This window comes from Lactuca sativa, chromosome 6 (assembly GCF_002870075.4).
Source record: "Lactuca sativa cultivar Salinas chromosome 6, Lsat_Salinas_v11, whole genome shotgun sequence".
NCBI lineage: Eukaryota > Viridiplantae > Streptophyta > Magnoliopsida > Asterales > Asteraceae > Lactuca > Lactuca sativa.
The window spans coordinates 10162542-10189505 of NC_056628.2; the positions used below are offsets into that span (position 1 = coordinate 10162542).

A 26964-nucleotide genomic window follows, 5' to 3' on the forward strand; every position below is an offset into this window, starting at 1 on the left:
ACTGATAAATGTTTTAGATATTTGGTAAATAGTGAAAACATATATAAATTTTTATGTGTCTAAACAAATACTATGAATTTCCTTGAGAAAATATATACCATTTTCAACAAAAGAAAATTTGTCATTTTAATATTATTACTTTGATATATATAAGCTGAGGCTAGCCCGCCTCACTAACAGTATATTTAACAAGGATGTCCTAGGTTTTATCCTAGGCATTTAGTAACCTTTGGTTCTAAAAGAAATACTATTATTTTGATGTAATATTATCGACAAACAATATAATATACTGGTTTTTATTCTAGACATATAGTAACCTTCGGTTCTAAGAAAAATAATACTATTACTTTGATGTAATTTTATCCGACAAACAATATAATAAAATGATCATCGTACTTTTCTTTGAGAAGATATACCATTTTTAACGGTAGAAACATTGTGATAAATTATTTTCAGCTTCTTTATTTATATATGATTGATTAGTTTTTGTTGATGTTATAAGAGCCTTCAATATGTTATCTTGATGACTAAGGACCAAACGTAACATATTTCATAGTTGAAATAAAATTTGAATACTGTGTTGAATTGTAGGGGGTGATTTGTAAATTCTGTACACTTTTTGGTTCTTTATCAAATCTCAATTATTAATTAAATATATAAAATCCAAGAGAAGCTTCCCTTACACTTTTTCTATTTTGTAGCTAACCCCTCTTTTCTTTATTGTTTTTTTTTAAGCCACAATATATAATAGTAAGCTTCTCTCCAACGAACTGTAGATACACTACTCAAATACATAACATAAATCTTTAAAATGATTGTAGAGAGAGAAACAGAGAGAGAAGAGAGAGAAGTTGAGGGGACTCTACTTTTTAGATCTACTCTACCTGCTTTGTGAGCTTTGAAGCTCATTCTTAAATTCATTCACGAGTTCTACAACGTAGAGATACCTCTCTCACTAAACACCTCCGACATTCACTCACATTTTGTCAATTCACTCAATGCCGTAATGTCTGTTGATCTGATACGTGTTTGTTGAGCATGATCTTCAGGAATTGATCTGGGTTTTTATTATTTGGGAACAACTAACATGGGTAAGTTGTAAGATCTTTGACTGAGAGTTTATTTGCACTTCTTGAAGCTTAATTAGTGCGTTTGAGCTCTGGATTTGCAAATTCGCATTGAGTTTGTCTTGAGGATAATGGATGTTCGTATATGATTTTCCGGCCGCTTGCCGGAGCTCCGATGAAGTTGCAGATTTCCTTGAATTAGCTCAGGAGAACTCTGAATTTTGGAGTTCCACATTGTGGAATTAAGCATTTCACACACAAGCTCGTATACATGTATTTATAGAGAGAGACGGTGAGGGGAGAGAAAATGTTCAAGTCGGCGAGATGGAGGAGCGAGAAGAACAAGATCAAAGCTGTATTCAGATTGCAATTTCATGTAACTCAGGTAATACTCCTTTTATCTTAGACGTTTCCCAATAATCCATTCATGTCAATCTTTACATTGAAATGATTGATTGAATTATTGCACACTTTGTGTTAAGTTGAATTGACTAAGAGAAAACTTTCAAGGTTTGAGCTTTTATAGGCATCCAATGCAATTATACAATATATATAAATCAAAATATCGGAAATTTACCCCATTTTTCATCTCGATCTCTAAAACTAGTAAAATTTAGTAAATCGATCTCTTGATTCTTACTTGGATTATTGATCTTGTATGCAGCTAAAACAGTTAGCAGGCGATACTTTGATCATATCTATCATTCCAGCAGATACAGGAAAACCAACAACAAGATTAGAAAAAGCCAAAGTCAAAGATGGAAATTGTTATTGGGAAAAACCACATTGTGAAACTGTGAAGTTTGTTCAAGATCCAAAAAATGGAAAATTTCATGAGAAAATCTATCACTTTTCTCTTGCAACGGTATACATTCTTTCAAATTCATCCTTGCAAAATCCAAAATTAAGCAACTTAAAAACACGATTAATTTTTTTTTTTATTCTTTTTGTAGGGCTCTTCAAAATCCAGTGGAATTGGTGAAGTTTCAATTGATTTTGCAAGTTTTGCTGAAACTACGAAGACCTCTTCTTTATCTCTTCCTCTTAAAAATGCAAACTGTGCTGCTATTTTACATGTTAGCCCTTTCTACTTTACCCTTTTCTCTAATTCATACGTATTTTACAATCCATTCAGGAATAATCGCCAAAAAGACCAATAGGATTTACGTGTTTCATGTTTAATGGTTGTGTTCTTTTAGGTATCAATTCAAAGGGTACAGGAGTCATTAGATCAAAGGTAAAATCTATATTTCAACTAGTATTACTTTCAATATTTCCTGCAATTTAACTTAAAACTCACAAAATTTACAGGGATTTTGATAAAAGTGAAAATGCAAACCGAGAAGATAGGAGTTTAAGGGCTCAATTAACCAATGGAAATACAGAAGAAATCATTCAAAGCAATCCTAATGAAGTAAGTTCTCATTTTTCATTTACCATTTTGTAAACAATTACTAAAGGGCAAAAACGTAAACTTTTAACACACTCTTTTTTTTAACAGGATTGTGAGGTTTTGAATGATAACATTAACAGAGATAATCGAACATCCAGTGGATCTGATCTCACATTATCAGGTTCTGATCATGAACAACCACCACCTGCAACAATTCATGAAGAACATGAACATGAACATGAGAGAGCATCACAATGGGATTGGTTAGAAGGTTCACCTCCTGAATTAAGCACAGATGAATCTTCATTATCAGAAGAAGGTTCACCAGATGCCATGATCAAAAAGCTCAAAATTGAACTCGATGTTTTGGCTAGACAAGTTGATGTTTCAGAGTTAGAATTACAGACTCTTCGTAAGCAGATAGTGAAGGAAAGAAAAAAGGGTCAGGATCTTTCAAGGGAAGTGGATGAACTTAAAGAAGAAAGAAACGCGTTCAAGGAGGTGTGTGAAAAGCTCTCAGGAGAATCCAGAGTCAAAGTCAAAGTCAAAGTCAACAATGGGGATCCATGGGATCTTGTTGATGAACTGAGACAAGAACTTAACTATGAAAAGGATTTGAATTCCAATCTCAGATTACAACTCCAAAAAACACAAGAGTCAAACTCCGAGTTGATTCTTGCAGTTCAGGATCTTGAAGAAATGCTGGAACAGAAAGATTCGGAAAAGTCAAAGTCAAAGTCAAAGTCAACAGAAGTGAAATCTGAGATAGATGATGATGAAGATCAAAAGGCATTGGAAGACATTGTGAGAGAACATAGTGGCATGCAGGAGGCGTTTTTACTAGAACAAAAGATAACAGATCTGTATGGCGAAATAGAGATGTACAAAAGAGATAAAGACGAGCTCGAAATGCAAATGGACCAAATTGCCCTTGATTATGAAATCTTGAAGCAAGGAAACCATGATATGTCTTACAAACTTGAACAAAGTCAACTTCAAGAACAACTCAAGATGCAATACGAATGTGGCACATACACTGTAGTCAATGAACTCGAATCAAAAATAGAAAGTTTGAACAATGAGCTAAAAATGAAGTCAAAAGAATTATCAGATTCATTTCTAGCCATTGAAGAGCTCAAAACCTATGTCAAGAACTTGGAGAAAGATTTGGAAGATCAAGAAAACGGTTTTGAAGCAGATATTGAAGATCTCATGAATGAAAAAGTCAAACAGGAGCAAAGGGCAATTCGGGCAGAAGAAAGCATGAGAAAGATGAAAATACAAAATGCTAATACAGCAGAGAGACTTCAAGAAGATTTCAGGAAGCTTTCTACACAAATGAATTCAAGTTTTGAAGCAAATGAGAAGGTGGCAATGAAAGCCATGGAGGAAGCCAATCACCTTCGTGTAGAGAAACGTTATCTTGAAGATATGGTCAAGAAAGTCAAACAAGATTTAGACTTTTTTCGCGTTCATCATGAGGAAAAGCTGGTTGATCTTTTGAAACAAATAACTCTGAAATCAAAACTGTTGGAGAAGATGGAGAACCAAATGGAAGATTTATCTTCCATTTGTAGAACTAAGATTGAGAATCTTGAAGATGAAAGAAAGAATCTTGAAAATGAGGTTCATTTTGTAAAGATGGAACTCGAGAAGTCAAAGAAGGAGTTGACCGAATTAACGGATGCTAATACGCAAAAAGATTGTGAAAACGAACGGTTGAATTCAGAGATTGAAAGTCTTGAATCACGATATAATTACATGAAGCTTTCCATTGTAGAAGATGAATCTGAGAAAGAGAAGATGAAGATCCAAATATCTGAATTAAAAGGAGAAGTCAGAAAGAGTCAAGATGAATTAAATTTAATGGAAAAGAAGCTTAAAGATAGTAGCAATCGAGTAATAATGTTGGAGGGATTAAGTAAAGCTGCTTCAAGAAACACCCCAAAAAGCTCAAAAGAGGTTACCAATTTGAAGAGCAAAATAGAGCTACTTGAGGTATTATATTATAAATATAAACTCTACCCTTTTTCCCATTTTTAATAAATTTAGTTCTTGATTGTAAATATAAGAAAAAATATTGTGTTTTGATCACTAGGGTCAAATGAAAATGAAGGAAACAGCTTTGAAAAGCTCTGAAAGTTCATTTCATGAGAAAGAGAAAGATCTTCAACATAAAATAAAAGAATTGGAAACAAGATTAGAGGATCTTGATCAGAGCATTGTGATTTCACAGGTAAATAATCTTGTCATTTAAAACAATAAAGATCGGATCTTTTTAGAAAAATATTAATATATTTTATTGGAACACAGGCTTCAAGGGCTGAGGAAATTGCATTATTAAAGAAATTAAACAAATCCATGGAAGAAGAACTGTTGGAAATGCAAGAAAGATATTCAGAAATAAGTCTGAAATTTGCAGAAGTAGAAGGTGAAAGGCAAAAACTTGTGATGACTTTAAGAAACGTCAAGAACGCAAAGAAATCCCAGAGATAATCAAATGTTGTCATGTGTAAATCAGTAATATTAATATATATATATGGTCTTTTCTTTTATTCTTTTTTTTTTTTTTTTCAAATTTTCATTCGTGTTTCTTTCAATATGTTAATTACGTATTTACATATACTCCTCATGGATAATATACACTATATATATATGATATACGAAAAAGAAATCCCATGATTTTGTGTTAATTCTGTTGTAGGTTTGATTTATTTATTTTATTTTGCTTTTAATGATTCGAAATTGGCAGGATATGATATTGTTCAGAGTTCAGGGTGTTCCAGTTCTTTGGTCCCCTTTATGTGTTCTTCAGTTCATGTTTTGACTCGAAATTTGGATTCATGATTGGCAGAATATTTTTCAGGGTGTGCAGATCTTGGTCCCCCTTTTTGGTGCATCATAATGTTGTATTTCATGCATGATGGGTAGTACTCTACAGGATCAAACTTTCCTTTTTCTTCTGTCATAGTAGTTGTACACATCAATATATTCCTTGCTTGTTTTCAAAGATCGCAGACTTGCAGCTTTTCTTTTTCTTATCCAAATGATTATGAATATAAAAGGAACCACGTTAGTATTGTAGTAAAGTATAATTATTAGTATTATTTTTTTGCATATATCGAATTATCATAGCCCATGTTAATTGTTTAAGACCCGATAAATCTTTTTAGAATTTAAATCCCCATCCAAAAGGAACTCAATCCAAATACATGACCAATTTCTTTCTAAGATATATTAGAGCCCACCACGAAGGCCCAAGTACAATTAAGAAAATATACATGCTATCTGTTCAAATTTTTAGTTTTGCATGTCGAGGGCATATTTTGGCTAAAGTAGCAATCTTGGTTTATTATATGAAACCAGGATTAATCTATTCGAGAACTTTATACTGAAAGATTTGGATGAGGCTTCTTATATGATAAAGCTATAAATATTTTGTGATGGACCACTTGAAATTTGAGGATTATCTTGGAAATCTACCCTAATAAATGAAAATGATTTTACCACATGTCATTCTCAGCCACATGTCATTTTCTCATAATTTGAGATATATTTATTTTCCACTTGTCATTACTTTAATTTTTCATTTTCAATATATCATTAATTTAGTTTCCATAAATTAAACCTACCATAATAACTATTAATTTCAAATTTTAAATTTCAATTAAATTTACAGTTTAAACCTTTATGTTTAACATTTTGTTATAATTAATCCGTTTAGTACACATTAAACACATAATTTTAATTAATTTATTTTTTGCATGTTTTTTTCTCATAATTTTCACTTATTTCAATTTCAAATTCAAATAAAATTTATATTTAATCGTTCATACTTAACATTTTGTTTTAATCAACCCGTATAATATACGGGTCTCACAACTAGTCATATCATATATTGATATCATATATTGATTAAGTTATAGAAAGATCTAGCATGACACCATATTCTCTTACTCCCGCTCTACTACATAAAAGAGACAGGCTTGAGCTTGATTAGTATTGACTAGATCCTTTGGATAGTGAAGAAATGGGAAAAAAAAATCCCTTATGCTTATGTTTTTGGAAGTTTAATGTATGCACTAGTTTGCAGAAGACTATACATCATTTTTGTTGTTGATATGTTCATTAGATTTTAAAGAACCTAAGAATTGCTCATTGGAAATCCATAAAGAAAGTGTTGAGATACCCAAAGACAAGAAGAAAAAATATTCTTACTTATATAAAATCAACTCAATTCTTGATGATATTTATTACGGTTCAAATTTTGGTGAATGTTTTTGCAAAAAAATATAAAATTTTCCTATCTTGTAAAGTTTGTTAAATTGTAGGGGTAATTTGATATGTCTATGTGCAGGAATTAATGTTTTGGAGAAAGTATCTGTTAAATATGACTTAAGCAGTTGGAGTATTCGTATGAAGCATTTGAGTTCAATGAAGCACTTGAAACTTAATGGAGTACTTGGGACTCATGGAGCATGTAACAAAGGAATGAATCATATGAGAAAGGGATGGATCTCATGACAAATGAACAGATCAAGTGACAAAGGAACAGATCTTATAAAAGGAGGTATGGAGCACCTGGAAGTGGAATGGAGCATCCTATGCTTGGATGTGTCACTTAGAAGTCAAGGTGCGCCACTATTGGAACTTGATATGCCACGAAGTGACTTGATATGCCACCAAGTGACATGATATGCCATCAAGTGACTGGATATGCCACCAAATGACATGATATGCCATGAAGTGACTGGATATGCCACCAAGTGACTGGATATGCCATTCATGAGGTGGATGCATCATTGTGGAGTGAATGTCTTGATATGCCAACCTTGGAAAGGATATGTCATACCTTGATCAAGATGCACCATCCTCATACCTGATGCGTCATTTTGATGCAAGGATGCACAACTTGGTTCCTTGATATGCAAAGGTGTCCCTTTATGAGTCGTATGCTATGAAGTCCCCTATGATGCTCAAGATTGTTCAAGGAAGCTCAGATGTTGAAGATGCTCAAGGATTATTGCATGATGTGCCACCATGATGGTTGATATGCCATAGCGATCCTGGTATGCAACTATGGATCATGGTGCTCCATCATGTGTGTTACTAATGCTCTGTAACGACCCAATTTTTACAAAGAAAATTTTCATTTTTAGAATAATCAACACAGTTCCAACATTAAGAAATCCAGTTATAATTGTTTTCAAAACACAAGTCAAATACAACTTTTATTCCAAACATCAGAGTGTCCCGTGAAAACGCCTGAGAAAGAGTGCATGCCACGCCATCACACCTTGCCCTTACCCTTGGGATCTGAAGTACATGAAACAAATCCACAACCTATAAGCTAATGCTTAGTGAGTTTCCCAGAGCATACCACACACAATACATATATCAGATATCCTGTTAGCTATAAAAGCTACCTATATCACATAAGCCATGCATACATAAACCTGTAAGGATGCCATGGGCTCCCCTAGGGTCTTACACCATTGTGCCATAGGCTACCCTACATGGGCTTAACCTGGGAATGCCATGGGCTACCTCACATGGTCTTATATCAAATTGCCACGGGCTCCCCACGGGGTCTTCCATGCAATAACATACATAATCACATAACATATCATATATCACAGAAATATCTACACATAACACAAACATAAACATTTAAGGATGCCATGGGCTCCCCCCAGGGTCTTATACCATTGTGTCATGGGCTACCCCACATAGTCTTAACATGGGAATGCCATGGGCTACCCCATATGGTCTTATATCCAATTACCATGGGCTCCCCCGGGGTCTTCCATGTAATAACATACATAGTAACCTAACATAAAATGGGCCGGCCATGGTGCCTTAGACCCATTGGTATGGTGAGAAGACTCACCTTTGTCCGAAGAATCCGAAACTGCTCTCTTAATTGTCCGCAACCTCCTGTGCTGAATAATAATATCAACCAATGTTAGGGCTTCACATAATCAAAGAGAAACCCAAACTCCAAGTCCTTCCACAAAGGCCCAAATATTCTTCCTTTGTTAATGGTCCCAAGTCCATGTCCAAAAACCATTAATGGGCCTCATGGCCCAATAAGGCCCAATCATTACATCCATGGCCCAAAATAGATGAACCGGCCTACTATTCCCAAAATACATCTTGACCCAGTCACTAATTGAGGCCTAACAGTTCAAAGGCCCAAAACAGATCCACGCCCATCTGTGGTGCGTACGCTCAGCGTACCACCCTGGTACGTGCAACATACTGAGTCTCTGGGACTTATGTTATGCGATATAGGTTACACCCATCGTACTAACAGATTAAGCACTTTTTCCATTAAGTGCTTAATACTCGATTCCCTCACATCCAAAAGTCAGATCTAAGCTTATTAAGACGACCTAGGGCATAAAGTAGGCAACTTTATACCTTTGCATGTCTCATATGTTCCCAACACCCCCATTAAGACCTTTTTAAGGTTCTTAACCCATATATGAGGCCAAAACACCCAGCTAGCGGCCACCAAGCAACCACCCGACCTCCTACCTTTTCGACCGGTCAAGACTCCATCCAGCTATCGTCATCAGCTGACCACGTTGCCGCCGGTGTGAACCGTCATCCTCCAGCGCCGTTCTGCTGCTGCTAAAGACGCTGAGCTACCATTATTCTCCTTCTCTTTCTTCGGCCTCCATCATAGAGCCTCAGCCGCTACTGCTCGTTTCCATTGAAGACAAGCTGCCATCAGTCGTTAGGCCCCTGTTACATCGCAAAATGTCACCGTAAATGCCACTGTTGCCGCCACATGGCATGTTTCAGTTGCTCTGGTCACCGTTTGCCTCCTCGAAGTGTTGTTGTGTTCGTGTGTGTGGGCTTTCAATCGATTAGAGTCGTGAAGAACCACCATGGCAGCCGGCCATGGTGGCTACTACCATCCACACTGCCGCAAACTATTGTTGTCGCCATTCGTGCGTATGCTGTCGCCGCAAACTATTGTTGTCGCCACCAGGTGGGTAGCTGGAGTGTATATTGCTATCTGAAGTGTGTGTGTGTGTGTATCTAATTGTTTTTTTGTGTTGTATGTTGTAATTGGTAAATGAATATTGAAAAGAAACTCATAACCACCACCGTGAGGTGGTGGCTGCCGCCTCCTGCCTTCACCAGCCGCCGTGTTGGGTGGCGGTGTGCTTAGTTTGTGTTTGGATTGCTTTTCGAGTGCTTGGACACGATTTAACTGGAACCATAACCGCCACCGTTAGGTAGTGGCCACCGCCGTGAGCCACCGTTGACCACCACTATCCAAGGTGGTAGTGGGTGGTGCCTGACTTATGAAACCCTAATGGGCCTTATGAGACCCTAGTGGGCCTAATGAAGCCCTAATTTATATAAGGACTTTGTTTTGGGCCTATTGGGCTATGATTGGGTTGAAAACCCTAACTAGGGTTTAGAAAACCCTAATTTTGGATATATGGATTATGGGTTGTTAGGACCTGCATTTTGGATGACCAGATTGGGATTATGCATTAAACCGACCGCACTATATGATTTACCCAATAGATTGATGGACTTAATGGGTTATGTCCTTAATGGGTTAAGTAGGAATCACTTAACCCTAATCGTCATTTCATGTGAAAACCCTAATTGTGTTGGGTTTAGAATTGGGCCTTTCTGTTGGGCCTAGATGTCTATACTCTTGATGGGCCAACTATTAAAAAGTAAAGTGACTAGAAAATTTGGATTGGGCTTTAGGAGAAGGCCCATTGGATAGGCTTGGGCCCAATTAGGAAAATTGGGTCATAGATGGGCCACAAATGGGCCTTGATGATTATGAGATATTGGACTATCAGAATGTCAAGTGTTGGACCAAGAATAAATGTTTGGGCCTTAAGGCTAGACCATGTAGAAGTTTGGGCCCAATTTGGAAAATTGGGCCATAGTTTGGCCTTGGTTCATATTTAGACTTTTGGGCCTTTGGATTGGGACTTGGGCTTGATTCAAGCTAAGTTAGGGGTAAAGTAGTCTTTTACTTCAAGCATGGACTTATGGATAGGTGTTGGGACCCAATTATTAATTGGGTGTTATTTTGATGTTGACAAATTCGGGAATCTATCATCCAACTACTAGGGTTTTGTCAGCGGGAATTCAATAGTGTGAGGTGAGTTTTCCTCCAGTAGAAACGAGTCGAAGGCACTAATGCCGACAAAACCCTAGTAGTTGGATGATAGATTCCCGAATTTGTCAAACAGATAACGGGTCCACAATCTCCTGGTTGGATTACCCCTGGCCCACAACCTAACGGTTGGAATGCCCCAACCCACATCCTTACAGTTGGAATGCCCAATACATAACGGGTCCATAACCTCCTCGTTGGATTACCCGCGGCCCACAACCTTCTGGTTGGAATGCCCTGGCCCACAATCTTATAGTTGGAATGCCCCGGTCTGTTGACTTACAACACAAAGCAGTACAGTCTCAACCCCACCATACCATGTCAACATGTACATAATAAATAACATATATCCAACAACAGATAATTATATAACCAGTTAATAGACTAGCAGGCATATCTACAGATCACTATTGTATAGCAACATTCTATATACCTGGATACATAACTAAAAGGGTCGCATTGGTGCCTTTGACCGATAAGAACAGTGAGGAAACTCACCTCACAGTCTGACAAATAGTTGAACAATACACTGCTCAAAATACCGACTCTATAGGTCAGCTATTCAACAGATAGAGACCACGGCTTAACTATCGCTCAAAATACCGAAAATACCCTTAAGTAAAACTTGGTCAACCTTGGTCAAGGAGTCAACTTGGTCCACTCAGCCAAGTACGTGGGGCATACTCAACTCCTACGTTGGTTGGACTCGAGCTTTGACCGGAGTCGGGTGGTTGACCATGTAACCACAACGTACACTGAGGTACACACAGTGTACGCTAAGAACCTCTTTTTCTCAATAAGAGCATAATGCATTAAGCTCTCACGTCCAAACTTCAGATCCAAGGCTAAAATACCACTAAGAGTCATAAATTTCCAACTTTATGACTTTGCATGTCCATTAAGTGCTTAATACATAAAATCCCAACTTCTTAATGCCTTAAGACCTTCTAGAGCATGCATGGAGAAAAAATAAGCATCAAGACCACATTTTTATGACTCAAGACCCCTTATAAGGTCTGAAAAGATGAATTATTTGGTTAAGAGCATGCCATGCTCAAGAATCACCATATTTGGGACCAAATGTGCCCTAAATGAAGAAATGGCCAGATCTACAAGATAGGGGGGATCAAGTTATGAGCTTTTTGTTGGATTAGTGTCTAATTCCATAACTATTTTGGTATATACTTGACCCGATTATGAGCATGGTCCCTTTGGGTTGCCTTCACCATAGCAATATGTAGGATGAATTAAGGAGAGAAAGGTTTATTTATGATTTATTAATATAATATATTAAAGGAGAAATCATATTGTGTAGTTAATATTAGTCAAGAATTATAAGAATTGATTTTGTGGCTAAAAGAGATTAATTAAACTTACGGGACTTATGCGTAATTATAAGATAATTACATAGATGGCTAATGGAGTGCATAGAATTTGGAGTGGACGAATTCTATGAGGAAACCCATTAGAAATCGTCCAAGGCTTCTAAAGAGGGAGTCTATGGGCTGTTTAGGGCTTAAGCAGTTAAATTAGGGTTTCCTAGCTGTAAACCCTAATAGCCAGCATATATAAGGAACCCTTATTGCCCCAAAAACGTTGTGAATACTTCCTTTAAGGTTTCCAACCGTTTTTGGTGCCTCCTCTCTCCTCCCTCTTCATCCAAGTTGCTTAGTGGTGTTTGTGACTCCATTAGAGGTGTAACACTTGAGGCACTAAGCTTTCTGAAGCCAAGGATTGATTGTTATTGCTATATAACAATCAAAGGTAATTACTAAAACCTAATTTTAGTTATAGTTTATTAGATCTAGGGTTTATGGCTTTGGAAAATCAGTTGCATGTTCATTAGACAAACTAGATCCAAAGCTATTACGGTTTGCATGTCCACCATAGGATTGATGTATTGCTCAAAACCCATCACTTTTTACCTTTTAGAGGTTGCTAGCAAGGAGATAATCTCATATCTAAGTTGCTTCCAAGATCTAAGTTCTTCTCACCAGCTCATTCTTCAAGAATGCCACAAAACACAAAGATAAGCTCAAGATACACTCTTCTCACTTAGGGTTAGCTAGGGGGTCCTTTTTCTCAGATGGACGTTGATGAGGGAATGAGAAATGAGAGATAATGATGCTTATATATAGACAAAACCGTAAAAATTAGGGTTTGAAGATTTACCACGTACGCCCTGAGGATGTGGTGTACTCTCAACATACTAGGGTCCACCTAGCATACACAACGTACGCTCAACATACTAATCCCTTGCCAAAACTACCAAAATGCCACTATAGGCCAATCTTGCAATATTTCTCAAACCCAAGGGCCAGAATGCAATATTTTTTTTCATACTTAGGGTTAAAATTGAAAGTAACTCATTATCGGGATGTTACAATTCTCCCTCAATTCAACTAGACTTCTTCCTCGAAGTCGGCTGCTATGAATAACTCAGGATAATGCTTATGCATCTCTGCTTCCAGCTCCTAGGTCCACTCGGAGCCTCTCTGATGTTGCCATTGAACGTTTATTAAGGGTATCTCCTTGTTGCGCAGAACCTTAATCTTTTTCTCCATTATCGCTACCGGTCTCTCAATATAATTTAGGCATTCATTGACCTAAGTATCATCCAAAGGGACCACTGTCTCATCGTCCAACACACGCTTCTACAACAAAGTGCTGTGGATCTAGATCAATTTACTCGGTAAATCCAACCGGTAAGCCACCCTGCCTACCCTGTCAGTCACACAAAATGGTACAATATATCAGGGACCCAATTTTCCCCTTTTCCCAAAGCGTATCACACACTTCTATGGTGAGACCTTCAGTAGTCCCATATCGCTGACCTGAAACTCCAACTCTAATCGACGTTGGTTGGCATAACTCTTCTGCCGACTTTGAGCTATCTGCAATCTTTGTCTGATATGATGGATAAGCTCCATGTTCTGGAGAATTAATTTAGTCCTTCCCATGACTCTGTGACCAACCTCCCTCCCTCCCCCCCCCCCCCCCCAAAATAAAAAACTAGGGTACAACATTTCCGACCATACAATAGCTTAAAAGGCGGGGCACAATTGCTGGAGTGATAACTATTGTTGTAGGAAAACTCCACAAGAGGTATGTAGGAATCACAACTCCCATCGAAATATATGACACAAGCCCACAACATATCCTGAAGTGTGTGAATGGTCCGCTCACTTTGACCGTCGGTCTGCGGATAATAAGTAGTGCTGAAATGTAGCCTCGTACCCAGTTCCTCGTGGAACTTCTGGCAGATTCGAGAAGTGAACCGAACCTCTCGGTCTGATACTTCACTTCCTCCACCACCTCCAATAATTCTCCCTGACCCACATGTTCATCAACTTGAAAAGTTTAGGGTCACTCAAGCCCTATTGGCAAGCAAACACGAAAATGGAAAGTCTGTATATGCTCATGTATTTGAGATGAAGTTGCATATTGACAGGCTAGGAATGTTGGGTGTCACTTTCCTGAGGAAGTTGGCTATTGACTTGGTTCATCAAATACGTCTCAAGTCGTATGGTCAGTTTGTTAAAGACTACTATATGACAAATCACGATGTGACCCTTATCAATCTTACATATTTGCTAATTACTGCTGAACCAATAATGATTTGGCGCACTGGTAAAGGAAATTTGATTGGAAGATCTATTTCCCAAACTTCCATGGACATTGACGATGAAAACATTGGAAGTCCATAAAAGTCTTCTCTTCCCAATGGAAAGGGACCGGCCTTGGTCAAACCGTTTGACCAAATGGTAAAGAGAAAGGGTAAGTCTGAGATTGTCCAATGTGCCATTCCGAAAGAGTATGTTTGTTTCTATTGCCAAGAGAAGGGACATTAGATGCAAAGCTGCCGTATCTACCTGAAGGATCACAAGGATGGTAAAGTCAAAGTGTTTGACTCTGCTTCAGGTAAGTCCACTATCTAACTCTATTTAGTTCCTATTTCTAGATTCTTAATACATGTGTGATAAGATTGAATTTTGATGTTTTGTAGGATCGAATAAAAGAAAGGATGCTTAAAGGAAGAGTAAGCTGAATCTGATCGTGAAGAGATGGATTTCGATCACATGGTTCAATGATCAGAATTTTGAGCTGTTGCTTAGGAGTTATGTTAGATTTCTTAGAAATATATAGTAACATAGTTTTCATTTGTAGTTGCGTTGTAAGGACAATTTTTCCGCAATTTTATAAATAAAGAAAAATTTGATTTTATCTTATTTCCTTGCAATGACATTTGTGAAAAATTGATGTTTGTATGTTTCTATTTTTAGCAGTATGGATTTGATTTTTTTCATTTGTGGTAGTATCTAAATTTACCAAATAAGGAAAGATTCTTATCACCAAGTTTCAATTGGACAGAAACTTGGGATCATGCTACTTGTATTGTATGATGAATGAGAACCTTCATCTTTGGGAAATTAAGACTAATTCCTTAATCACATGTATATATGAGTCAAGTGAAGGACTAGGGGATCTAGTACACATTGTTATGCGCTGATCAAGTCCACCACAGAGAACGATAAGACTATTCGTCATGATTTACTAAAAGTTTAGTAAATATGGTTATGCTTACAAGATTAAGTGTAATTCTGAATCATTGAAAAAGTTTCAATGTATAGTAGAACGAATAAGAAGAATCAATTAGGTAGAAAGATAAAAGTTTCTCCAATCTGAAAGGAAAAGGGAGTACTTTAGTATCGTGTTTTATGATCGTCTTAATGATTATGAAAACCATATCAAAATTGATCCTCTAAGGACACCTTAGTGAACTTGTATGGCTAAGAAGAAAAATCAGGAATTGTTGAAATTGTTAAATCAAAAAGGTGAATCATACTTCGTTCCAATAACAAGTCTTAGAGTCATACTCCGTGATTGTGTTGAGTGACATATCTTAAGCAGGTTTATAACATCTCATAGAATGTGGAGTAGAAATGTTTCTTGCTCTTGCACATTGTAATTAGTAGTTGTGGTGTTTTGGACAAAACAAAGATCAACAAAGACCAATTATATGATAAGAATCCGTACTCTTGGATATTTTTTTTTGTCAAGGAATGTTTCTTGACAAGAGAATCTTATATGTCAAGAGGTTAGTGGGAGTCTTAAAGACCTTGAAAAGCTTCAAGAATTGATCAAGAATAAACCTATCATTTATCACTAGCACACGACTTGAGGTTTGTAATCTATCGTGTTGACATATTCTTTCTTTTGTGCTCATTCCAGTTAAAGTTGACTATGCATGTGAGTTCTATGAGTTCTCAATTGTTTGCATAAGGCAAAACACCTTGATCAGTGAAAGTTCATTGATCAGTAAGGGTGATCTTCTCAACATCTTGGAAGACATGGTAGGCCCTTGTGCTGCCAAGTGGAAAGAAATTAAGATTGAGTCAGTTTAGTCCATATGAGTTTGAATTTGTCTTATGATAATGTTGGAATTGACAAATTCACATGGATATGAACACATACACTATAAAACTAAGTGACAATGGTTTCTCTCCAGTTCATGAAAATGATTGTGAGGAAACACTTTCACTAAGTAGATTTTGAGAAGATAGCAATTGTGTTAATTGTGTTCTCAAATTCGATTATGATTACGACATCCCTGTTCATTGTTCGAATTGTAAGAAATGGCAAACACTCTGAACATATGGAACTTATTGTTGTAAGTTCTGAAATAGTTTAGACACACAAATAAGCTTTCTAATAAAAGGTGTATGAGCTTAGATAAATGCTTATTGAAGCATATCGTATCAGAAATCTGAACTTTTGAAAGAAATTCAATAAGTATTGATTTTTGGAAGTCTAGCTGATTTCTGGGTACATATCAAAGCTAGTGGCAGTATAAGTGTTATGCTTGTAAGAGTATAATTATCATGATAGTGGGAGCGTGATTATTATGTGAAGTGTTGCAAGCTAGTAATGCTATTTATAGGAAACAAAGTTCTAATTTACAAAGTTTGAAAAGTTGTTCCGCTATAGTAAGGGAGAGGATACTTATACTTCATTTCAAATCTAAAAGTTTAGATTGAAGTTTTAATCAGACTTAGTCATGAGCATATATGCATATCAGGTTGAAATGTTCAACATTGAAAATTCTATATATGGAAATATTATAGCAAAAGACTGGTCAAGTATCATGTCTTTATGTAAGACATTACAAATCGTGTCCCATATGCTTCAGGTATAGGATTGATTGTATGTGCTATAGTATTCACATGTTTTTCAAAATGCCTAGGGCATTAAGAGGGAAAAGAATTAGAACTGGACATGACTAAGGTAGTAAAACAACCGTCAAGGACAATCTAAGGTTCTCTAAGGATTGGTTGCTTAAGGACAGATGGAAGTATAGTAATGGATGGACCATATTGACATTATTATGAATAGACGTGATTCTATTAATACTGAGTTTTCATATGGAAAATATGGAAATGTTTCCATAATGGGAGTTGGATATTAAGAATCTATGTTTATGTTAGAAACTTTTATGTAAGAAGGATGTTCAAAGGAATGTACTTTGAATTTGAGACTTCGCTTCCTTGGAATTGTTTTGTTATCAATCTCCAGTGGAAAGTTTTGTAATATCATTGGCAAAGTCTCTGTGACTTTGGTACCATGACATTATAAAAGAAATCATTGCATGATGGTTTAGAATCTAACACACTATTATAGTGGCAAGAATTAGGTATTCTTACACTAAGGATTTGAATTGTGAAATTAGCATCGTTGGAATGTTTTCAATTGATCTATTTCACAAAGTAAGGACCATAGGTAAACATAGTGTGCATGCTTGGAGCATAGGATAACTATTGTTTTAATTCAAGTATTAAGTTGATTAATTGAAACATTATACAATGAATAATGTATAAGCAATATGGTGATTAAATATTAAGTGTTTTATTTATATTCAAAAGTTTTGAAACCATATTGGATTAAATTATTCTTGTGTTTCACTTTGCATGTTTTGACTTCCCGAATAATAAGATTATTCAAACATCCATAATCAATCATACTTTGGAAGTAGGTAATTGACGAGAATTAAATTTTAGATCGATTAGATCTTTCACAGGTATGATTATGAAAATCAAACAAGAAAAAAACACTAAGAGAATGAACACATAATGGAATCAAATGTATGCTTATGATTCAATAAAGTCACGCCTCAGCAGAGCTCGATGAAGAACTTCCACTGTAGAGGCGAGCTAGGGTTTACAAAACTCAGAGAGAAAAATTATCAAAAGCGTTTTTATTTCTAAGACTGCATGCGTGCAACTTATATACTAAACCCTATAACAATATATGCACGGTTGGACAGGCCCAATACCGGCAATCAAAACTGGGCTAAGGACCGAGCCCAAGACGCAATCTAATAATCCCAACAATCTCCCGCTTTGCGTCAAATGAGGCGAGAGATCATTTCTTCTGTGTTGGCTTTACCATCTTTATTACTTTGAACAGACGAGGAATTATTGCAAGAAGTGTCTGCCGAAACTGGATATACCACCTCAACATGTCAGTGAACAACTTCTTGTTAGCAGCACTGTTCTGATCACACCTCTGAATGATCTCTAAAATATGATCCAGGCAAGACATTGAGAAGAGGTGTTTGTCAACGAGAGCGAACATGCATTTCTGACCTTCGCCTCTGATGAACATAACAGTGTGGTACTTTGAATCTATCTTCCCCTTGACCATAGTGTTGACATTACCTGCTCTGCCCATAGTCTTGATCGTGGTTCGCTTGTGAATGGCAGAGGCAATCTCCTGGTCCATCTTCGCTACCTCATGAATGTAGCATACAAGCATACGCTTGACATGATCGATTATTGGTTGGTACTCCAGAGGATTTGACAGAAGAATGTTGTTGAGGAGTATCCACTCATGGGGATTAAGGTTTGGTAGATCAGCAAGGGTGAAGTTGTGAACTAAGCCTTCGGTTCCTTGAGTCACTTTGAATTTGACATTAATAAACTTCCCCGATGAGTAGGGCTTCAGAACCTTGACAGTGGTAATCTTCTTGGAACTCCATGACAAGTACTGGGGTTGAGCAAACTCCAAGTAAAACTCCAGTAGATCCTTATCTACCTTCGGGTCTGGGGAAGGAATAGCAGCAATCGAATTGAAGCAATGTAAGATGAATGCCTTTCGTGTGATTGGCATATCGAATTGTGCATCCTTGGAGTTTTCGAGCCCAAAGGACATTACTGGCTCAAGCCAAAGAATGATTGGCTCATCAATTGCGCATCTCTGAAGCGAATCTATAGTCCAGACAGGAAACATGGACTTTTTCTTCTCTAGGAGCTCCGTCTCCTTTCGCTTCTGCTCGAGCTCAGCTTTTTGTTTCTTGTAGTTTTCTTCCACTTCCTTTTTAGAGGGCTTTACCTTATGAAAGGGATTCTTAGGATTCTCCGCATAGACATCATCATCATTGTCTGTATCATCCTCACCAATCTTCTTCTTCTTTTTCTCCTTGTTACTGACCGAAGCTTCATTACCCTTCGGTGCAGTAGATGGTTTCGGTCCAGAAGGAGGTTGTTATGTCACCTTCGCTCCCCCTTGTTTCGGCTGGACACTAGTCACTGGAACACCCTTGATACGACTAAGAATTTCCAATGCTTGTCTGAGCTTGTCCGCCAGATGGCACCTGATAGTTATGGTGATGATAGGATCGTGAGCCTCAAGGAGATGAAGGAGGATGGAGTGAACATCAGCAGCAGAACTCCGAATGACCTCCCTTTCGGACTTTAAGTCGTTGACCTCAGCAGTAGTAGTACGCTGCTTGTAGTTTTGCATTTTCAGTTGTGAGGTGCGCCTGTCTAGCTCATCCATGATATGATTCTCTATAGCTAACTCAGCCTCCGGTTGAGTCAATCGATCATTGACGTTAGCATGTAAAGTTTCGTTGGCTACTTCAGTGGCCTGGCGTGCAGCTTCAAGGTTGGAACGTTCAGACTGAAGGAACCGTTGAAGGTTCTCCACTGAAGCGTTGACGGTTTGAGCATTCTTCGTAGCAGCAGCCTGCAAGGAATCTAGAAACAGGTGAGCTTTAGAAACTAGTTTATCGACTTTTACGGTCGCTTCTGTAACACCGTAAATTTTCAAAATAATTTTTTTTTGATTTTTTTTAAAACATTCATTCATTCATAAATATTGTCAAACACATTGTATCAATGTTATTATCACAAAACATTTCCCCAGAATCTCTACAAAAACTCCAATGCGCGTGTGTACGAATCATGCCGGCGCCTTCCCACACTCATCACTAGTACCTGAAACACATAACGCAACAACTGTAAGCATAAATGCTTAGTGAGTTCCCCAAAATACCACATACAACACATACGCCACTCAAGGCTATAATACGACCCTCCGATCAATGTGTCTCAGCGGGACCCTCCAGTCCCGTAGCTCGTTGGACCCTTAGGTCCGGTCATAGCTCGTTGGACCCTCCGGTCTGGTCTATATCATCATACAACATACAAATATCACATAGCACATAATCTCATACATAACACATAAGACCCTCTGGTCATCACATAGTACCACTCTAGGTAACGTATCGTGAGAAGACTCAGCTTGATGTCTCGGAAAATATCTGACTCGGAAGAAGTATGATCTAGCCTCCGCCTAATCACATAAAGTAATACTTCCATAAATACCACTGTACTCAACCCTAAAAGTCAACAAGGTCAACGGTCAAACTTGACCCGACTCGGCGAGTGCACAAGGGCGACTCAACGAGTCTACACGTGCCCACTGACTCTCTTAGATTCTCTCTTGGCACGTCGAGTATTTCCCCTGGCATGAGTCGCGGGGCCACCCCGACTCAACTTGCCGAGTCTCAAGAACAACTCGGCGAGTTCCAACTTGAACTCAGAGCCCTGACTCTCCCTGACTCATCGAGTCTTTCCCCTAACTCGGCAAGTCCACTCACTTAGTGATTAGCGGGCAACCTTCATACTACTCGCCGAGTCTGTTCTTGGGACTCGGCAAGTTCATGCCATGCACAATCTCAAAATGACTTCTGAGGTCAGATCTGTTCCATACAATCATAGATCTGGCCTCCCCAAGCATGATAATCACGTAAAGTTCGGACCTTGACACACAAATAACATAGAAAAGGTCCAAAATGGTGATTTAGACCCAAAAATGACATTCCAAGCTCATGACTTCCAAAAAGACTCATAAAGCTCCAAGGGTTAAAGTCTCTGGGCCTCTTTGGGTCCAGATCCAGAACACAAACTCGAGGAGGGACCAATTCACCACTTAATCAATCTCTAAAAGGGTTAGGAAAACCCTAACACCAAGAATCAACACCAAAACTGAAGAAGGTCCGAGAATAATACCTCAATGCATTCTCTAAGAGCTCAAAACCACCAAAAATCGCACCTCCTACAGCCTCCTCTTGCCTTAAACACTTCCTTCTTGCAAAAACACCCACCAAATATCAAGATTGGCCTCTCCTTCCTCACAAACGCTCTAGATCTATTTAGGGTTTCTCTCTGGGGTTGGTGGCCGCAAATGACGGCCATAAGGCCCTTTAAATAGGTCTCAAACCCTAAAAATTAGGGTTTCATTAAACAGCGTGGACTCGCCGAGTCCAATCATGAACTCGCCGAGTCCAGCTGTGAACTCGCGTACAAATCTGCGACCATACTTGGCGAGTCTAGACGCCAACTCGCCGAGTCACCCCACAAAACCCAAAAATAAATGTAACAGCCCGGAATTTCAAATATCGATATAATTATGTTTTGGGGGTGTTTTAAGAAGGGACTCGGCGAGTTGGAGCCTTGACTCGCCGAGTAGGAGCACAGACCGGGTCGCGGGTTCGCGACTGGACTCGACGAGTCCGATATGGACTCGGCGAGTCTACGCTGTTTAGCGAAAACCCTAACCGTTCAGGTTTGGGACATATAAGAGGCACTCATTGGCCGTCATTGTTCAGTTTAGCCTTCTGGGAAGAACCCTAAATCGAGTGGGTACATTTGGAGCAAGGTCTTAGGGCCATTATTGATCTTGGAGGAATTGTTGTGCAAGAAAGAGAAGGGATTGGCTAAAGGAACAGCAAGGGAGTCACATTCTGAGGATTGGGGACACAGAGGATGCATTATTCAGGTAAGAACTCGAATTATCCTCTGCTATGTTGATGTGTTATGGAATTAGGGTTTATGGAACCCCTTGTGATTAGATTAAGTGTTACCCTTGTTACCCAAACGACTATAACCCTGTATTAGGACCTTAGAGGTCCAGAAGGTCCCATGCTTGTGTATTTCGGAACAATACTTATCTCAGGAAGCAGTTTGATCGACTGCATGGCATGGACTCGACGAGTCTGATGAACAGACTCGGCGAGTAGCTTGAAGAATAACTGGGACTCGTCGAGTTGTTCTTCAGACTCGGCGAGTTGAGTCGGGGTGGCCCCGCGATTCTTCCAGGAGGAACTCGTCGAGTAAAAAGGGGGATACTCGACGAGTAGGAAGGGAATCTTAAGGAATCGGTGAGTCAAGGACGAGTAGACTCAGAGTCGTTGAACTCGGCGAGTCTTGGGGTGACTCGGCGAGTTAGGTCGCGGGTTAAGTAAAGTTCTGAGTATGGGGACTCGGCGAGTCATTGGGTTGACTCGACGAGTAGGGTCAGTCAGGGGTTGACTTTGACCTTGTCTTTGATCAATGATTGACCAGTGGTTCCAGGGATATTTTGGTAATTGTTGTTATTGTGTGAGTTCAGTGCATTGGTGACTATCTAGGAGTGGAGATCGTATCAGTGATCGGAGCAGCTTGAGCTATCTGTTCAGTCGGCAGTTTCGAGGTGAGTTATCCTCACTATATCGCTAGGGTTTATGGCACTAAGGCCGACCCGTTTATCGGATGGAAATCCGGGTAGTTGTAAGTTGTTATATGTTATGAGCCGGAAGGCATTACTATGTGGATAGGAAGGTCATGGCCTGGAAAGACGAATGTATGCATTTAGTATGTTGACTGATTTATAGAGTAATGTTATGACAGTGACCGGCTAGACTGGTATCTTATAAGAGTAATGCTATGATATGTGATATGTATGCTATATGTGGTAAGCGATTTGTTATATGTGTGCTATGTATGTCATGGGCCGGAAGGAGATTATATTATGGGCCGGAAGGCAATATGTTACGGGCCGGAAGGCGATTATGTTGTGTGACGGACCGGAAGGTCAGGGCCTGGAAAGGCGTATATGTGGTTGGTATTCTGGGGGTATCTCACTAAGCTTTCGGGCTTACAGTTGTGGTTTTATGTTTCAGGTTCTCAAGAGTCTGTGGCAAGGCAAAGGCGTGATCGTACCGTTCCTCGCATTGATGTTTCATAATATGAACCTGGGAAATTACTCTGTTTAATAATGTATTGAAAACCTTTTTGTAACAACGTTAATAAAATGGGTGATTTTGAAAAGTTTTAATTGTTTCGAAATTTTGGATGTTACAAGTTGGTATCAGAGCCTTGGTTTGAGTGAATTGGGGAAACATTCGTGTGACTCCAGTCTCAAATCGAGGAGGATTTTAAAAAGAGAAATTAAAATTAGAAATCAAAATGGTTTTCAAATTTGGTAAAGGAGGACGCGGAGGTACGATCAGCCGGAGCCAGTAAGTAACCCCAAGATACCATACTTGATATTGTTTATTTGAGCTTGATAGCACAGCATGCTAGAGTTAGGCTAGGGATCTTCAGGAATTCATGATAATGTTGCCTGATTTGTGATGCCTGTAGCCTAGGGTCCCTTATGGGATATTCTCAGTGTTCCTCAAGTGGGGAGGGTTGATAGTTGTTATGCATGTTCCCTAGGGTATTGTGGTAGTACTTCATACAAATATGGGTAGGTGTGGAAGGTAGTATGGGCCCGTACTACTGAAAGCACAGGACCCATACGCGTATCAGGGAAACCATGGTCTCTAGGGTGGGGTTGCGAGAGTTAGATCCCAGGATTTTGGGAAGTATTTGAGATTGGTAGGGTGTCTTCATTATGGAGAACTCGAGGCATGACGATAGTGGATCCGGATCAGGATCGGGAGCTGGAGAACGAGTTCCGGGTGGATCGGTGCCGTCGGAGGTTATCGATCGGACGAGCACGAGCGAGCGGGATGCGAGGATTCGCGAGATCCTGCGTGATGAGGTTGCTGCATTGTTACGGGCTGAGTTGCCAGAATGGTTTGGGTCGATCAGGACCACTATGATTGAGTAGTTTGATGAGCGATATGCGGCTCTCGCAGAGACGGCTGCCACGGCAGTTACAGCGGCTGTAGCAACGGTAAAGAAAGGGGCTAGTCGGGGTTTTCAGTATCGGGATTTCTATTCTGCAAAGCCTTCCACATTCGATGGAGTTCAGGACCCGATTGTTGCTATGAGATGGTTATCAGACGTGGAGGGGTATTTCTCCACGAGTTTATGCCCTGCTGATCAGAGGGTGAAGTGTGCTCTGAACCTGTTGAGGCTAGGAGCGAAGGATTGGTAGAGATTGACTACGAGGTCATTTTCCGATGCACGGAGGGCTGCGGTTCATGGGATCGATTCAGAGAGATGTTCAGTACTCGCTATGTTCCGCGGGATGAAAAGGAGAGATTGGCTCGGGAGTTCCTCGAGCTGAAGCAGGATTTGGAGTCGGTGACTGAGATCACCGGGATGTTTATTGAGAGGGCGATGTTTTGCCCTGAGTTCGCTTCGGGGCAGGCTCAGATGTCCCGATATCTGAGTATGCTCAAGAGGGATATCAGGCAGTTCGTGTCTGCGCGGAGGTGTGAGACCTTGTTGGAGTTGCAGGAGGCCGCCATGTGGCGTGAGTTAGAGGTTGAAGTTGCAGTTGCGTGAGCTGAGGCAGGCCCCGATACAGTCGCGGTCGGCGCCGAAACGGTTCAGGACCGTAGATGTTAGAATGGGGGATCGGAGCGGCCACACTTGTGGGAAGTGTGGGAGGGGTTACACCGGAGCTTGCTGGTCCGGTGGTGCATGCCGCAAGTACGGAAAGGAGGGGCACGGTGCACGGGATTGTCGGCAGTCAGTGCCAATTCGGGATTTGAGGATTTGTTATCAGTGTCGGCAGGTTGGACATTTGAGGGTCAACCGTCCACAGCTTTCTGCAGGACCGGTGCAGGCTCTAGCACCGGCCACCTCGAGGAGTTCAGGAGGAGGACAGGATGGAGCGGAGCTCAAGGGCTCAGGGTCGTGCTTATCGGCTTGCGGCGGAGGGAGACGGAGCAGTGCCGGAGGCAGCTGCGGGTATAAGGCTTTCTTAATGTCTTGATTGGCTTGTGTTGATTGTTACGTATCGTTCGTGCTGGTATTTCGTGTGGATTTTGATGCGGTATTCGTTGTTTCACGGGTTGGGCATAGTTACGGATTGGTACTTCAAGTTTTCGCTTTGGCATTGTTGTTCCCTGATGGATTGGTATGGTTATAGTTTGGTGTTTTGGTGCCGGTGGTCCTGTGCGGTTTTCGACGTGGTATTCATCCTTTGGCAGGCTGTGGGTTGGTTACGGGTTATTGTTTGGGGATTTCGTTGGTCATCGTTCGTGAGGATTTTTAGTGGAAATGCGGCACTGGGTTGAATGTCGGGTAGCAATTGCAGTCGTAAAAGGGATAATGGAAAGACCGGATTCTTTTGAGTGGATTGATCAGGGAGAAGATGTGTGTTGCCGAGGGTCGCTTGTGCTGGTAGGAAGCAGTCAGTGTGTAAATGTTCTCTTTATGCAGGATTGTTTTGAAAGGTCATTAATGACGATCGATGGCAGTTAGTCAGTGCTTTAGTGGGGGAGAATTGGAGAATTCTCCAGGAGATCGATGTGTATGTGAAAGTGCTTAGCTGTTGGGATTCAGCAGTGTTGTCAGCTCAGAGTATAGGCCGACGAGAGCGGGTGTCGAGTATGCGGGGCGGGATACAGACCTAGGGCATTTGATTGTGGAGGCCTGAGAGGAGGCCGGGATCAAGCTTGAGTAAGTAATTGGGGTTATGCGATCAAAGTATTTGTATGTTTGAGGTACGTGATGAGTTGTACTGCATTAATCCCACGGGATTATGTTGTGCATGTTTCTAGAGCTGGAACCAGAAGGTTCCCAGCGTTAGAACCTGAGGGTTCGCAGAGTTTGGGTGTACGGACCCACAGAGATATAGCCTCGAGTGGCTAGTATGTGTTATGAGAGTCGGTCCAGTCATGCTGGAGACTCTGTTGGTATTGCTGGATCAGTTTGAGATTGCGGATCGTGTATGTTACAGTGTGATTGCATTGGAAGGTCTGGCCCCGGGTTAGTGATCTTGTTAGCTGAGGCAGTGATTTTGATGAGTGGAGAGAGTGCATGGGATTGAGAGCCCTGCAGTGAGAACCAGAGTATGTGAATAGCAGTCACGCAAAAAGGGGTGGTGTCGATTGGGGCAAGCACCGTCGCACCGGTTGGAGTGGCATTATGGCCAAGAGGGTCCCTTGGAAGGAAAAGAGAAAGGTGTGTAACTCCGAAAGGGGGTGCAAGTTCACGAGAATGAAAGCTGCAGAACAGAGTTATGGTTAGAGTATTTCGAGTATGGCTTCGAGCATCGTGTTCGCGGCAGCGAAATAGGAACCCATCCGGGTTGGGGATGTCTGTTGAGGCTCGGAAGGGATGCAGAGGGAGAGAGAATCTTAAATTTCCAGTGTGATTCTGATCAGGGTGTAGGGTGGATGTAGTGGTTCATCTTGGGAGATGTTCGAGGATATCATCAGTGTATCGGGTCTTCTAACCTGCGGGTGTTGGGGTTAGTTCAGCATGTGGGTGTGATGACAGGAGGAGAACTTGTGAGAGTTGCTCTGAGAGTGAGAATGGATCTCTCAGTCGGTCCGGAATGGACGAAGTGGGCTTTGGATCGGGGATCCGGTGATTCTTAGTTTCCTAACCCTTATGGGTCGAGTGATTGTGGAGATTTTGAGCAGAGTTGCATTTTGGGTAATTCTCGGTTATAGAGAGCGATGGACAGTACAGAGATCGGGCTTCAGTCGACAGAGCAGATGAGACAGAGGTTATTGACCGCCCAGAGCCGACAGGAAAAGTTATGCAGACAGCCACCGATCCGAGCTTGAGTTTCAGGTCGGCGACTTCGTACTCCTGAAGGCCTCCCCTTAGAGAGGAGTGATTCGATTCAAGAAGAGGGACAAGTTGGGGCCCCGGTACATTGGGCCTTTTCATGTGATTGCGGGGGTAGGCCGGGTAGCCTAGCGGTTAGAGTTTCCCTCGGATTTGAGACAGATCCACGACACCTTTCATGTGTCGCAATTCAGGAAGTTTATAGCCGATAAGTCGGCAGTGGTTCCATTAGAAGACATTCAGGTGGTTGCAAGCCTGAAT

The 26964-nt window shown here is 40.1% G+C and overlaps 1 protein-coding gene across 1 annotated transcript; it reads left to right on the forward strand.

Annotated features, from left to right (window-relative positions):
* The first annotated feature begins 765 nt into the window (after positions 1-765).
* LOC111900405 (uncharacterized) lies at positions 766-5153 on the forward strand. The gene is made up of 8 exons (XM_023896295.3): positions 766-1452; positions 1732-1932; positions 2021-2143; positions 2267-2304; positions 2379-2481; positions 2569-4458; positions 4559-4696; positions 4774-5153. The coding sequence occupies exons 1-8, from the start codon at positions 1375-1377 to the stop codon at positions 4954-4956; spliced, it is 2754 nt and encodes a 917-aa protein (XP_023752063.1). The 5' UTR covers positions 766-1374; the 3' UTR covers positions 4957-5153.
* Positions 5154-26964: the final 21811 nt, after the last annotated feature.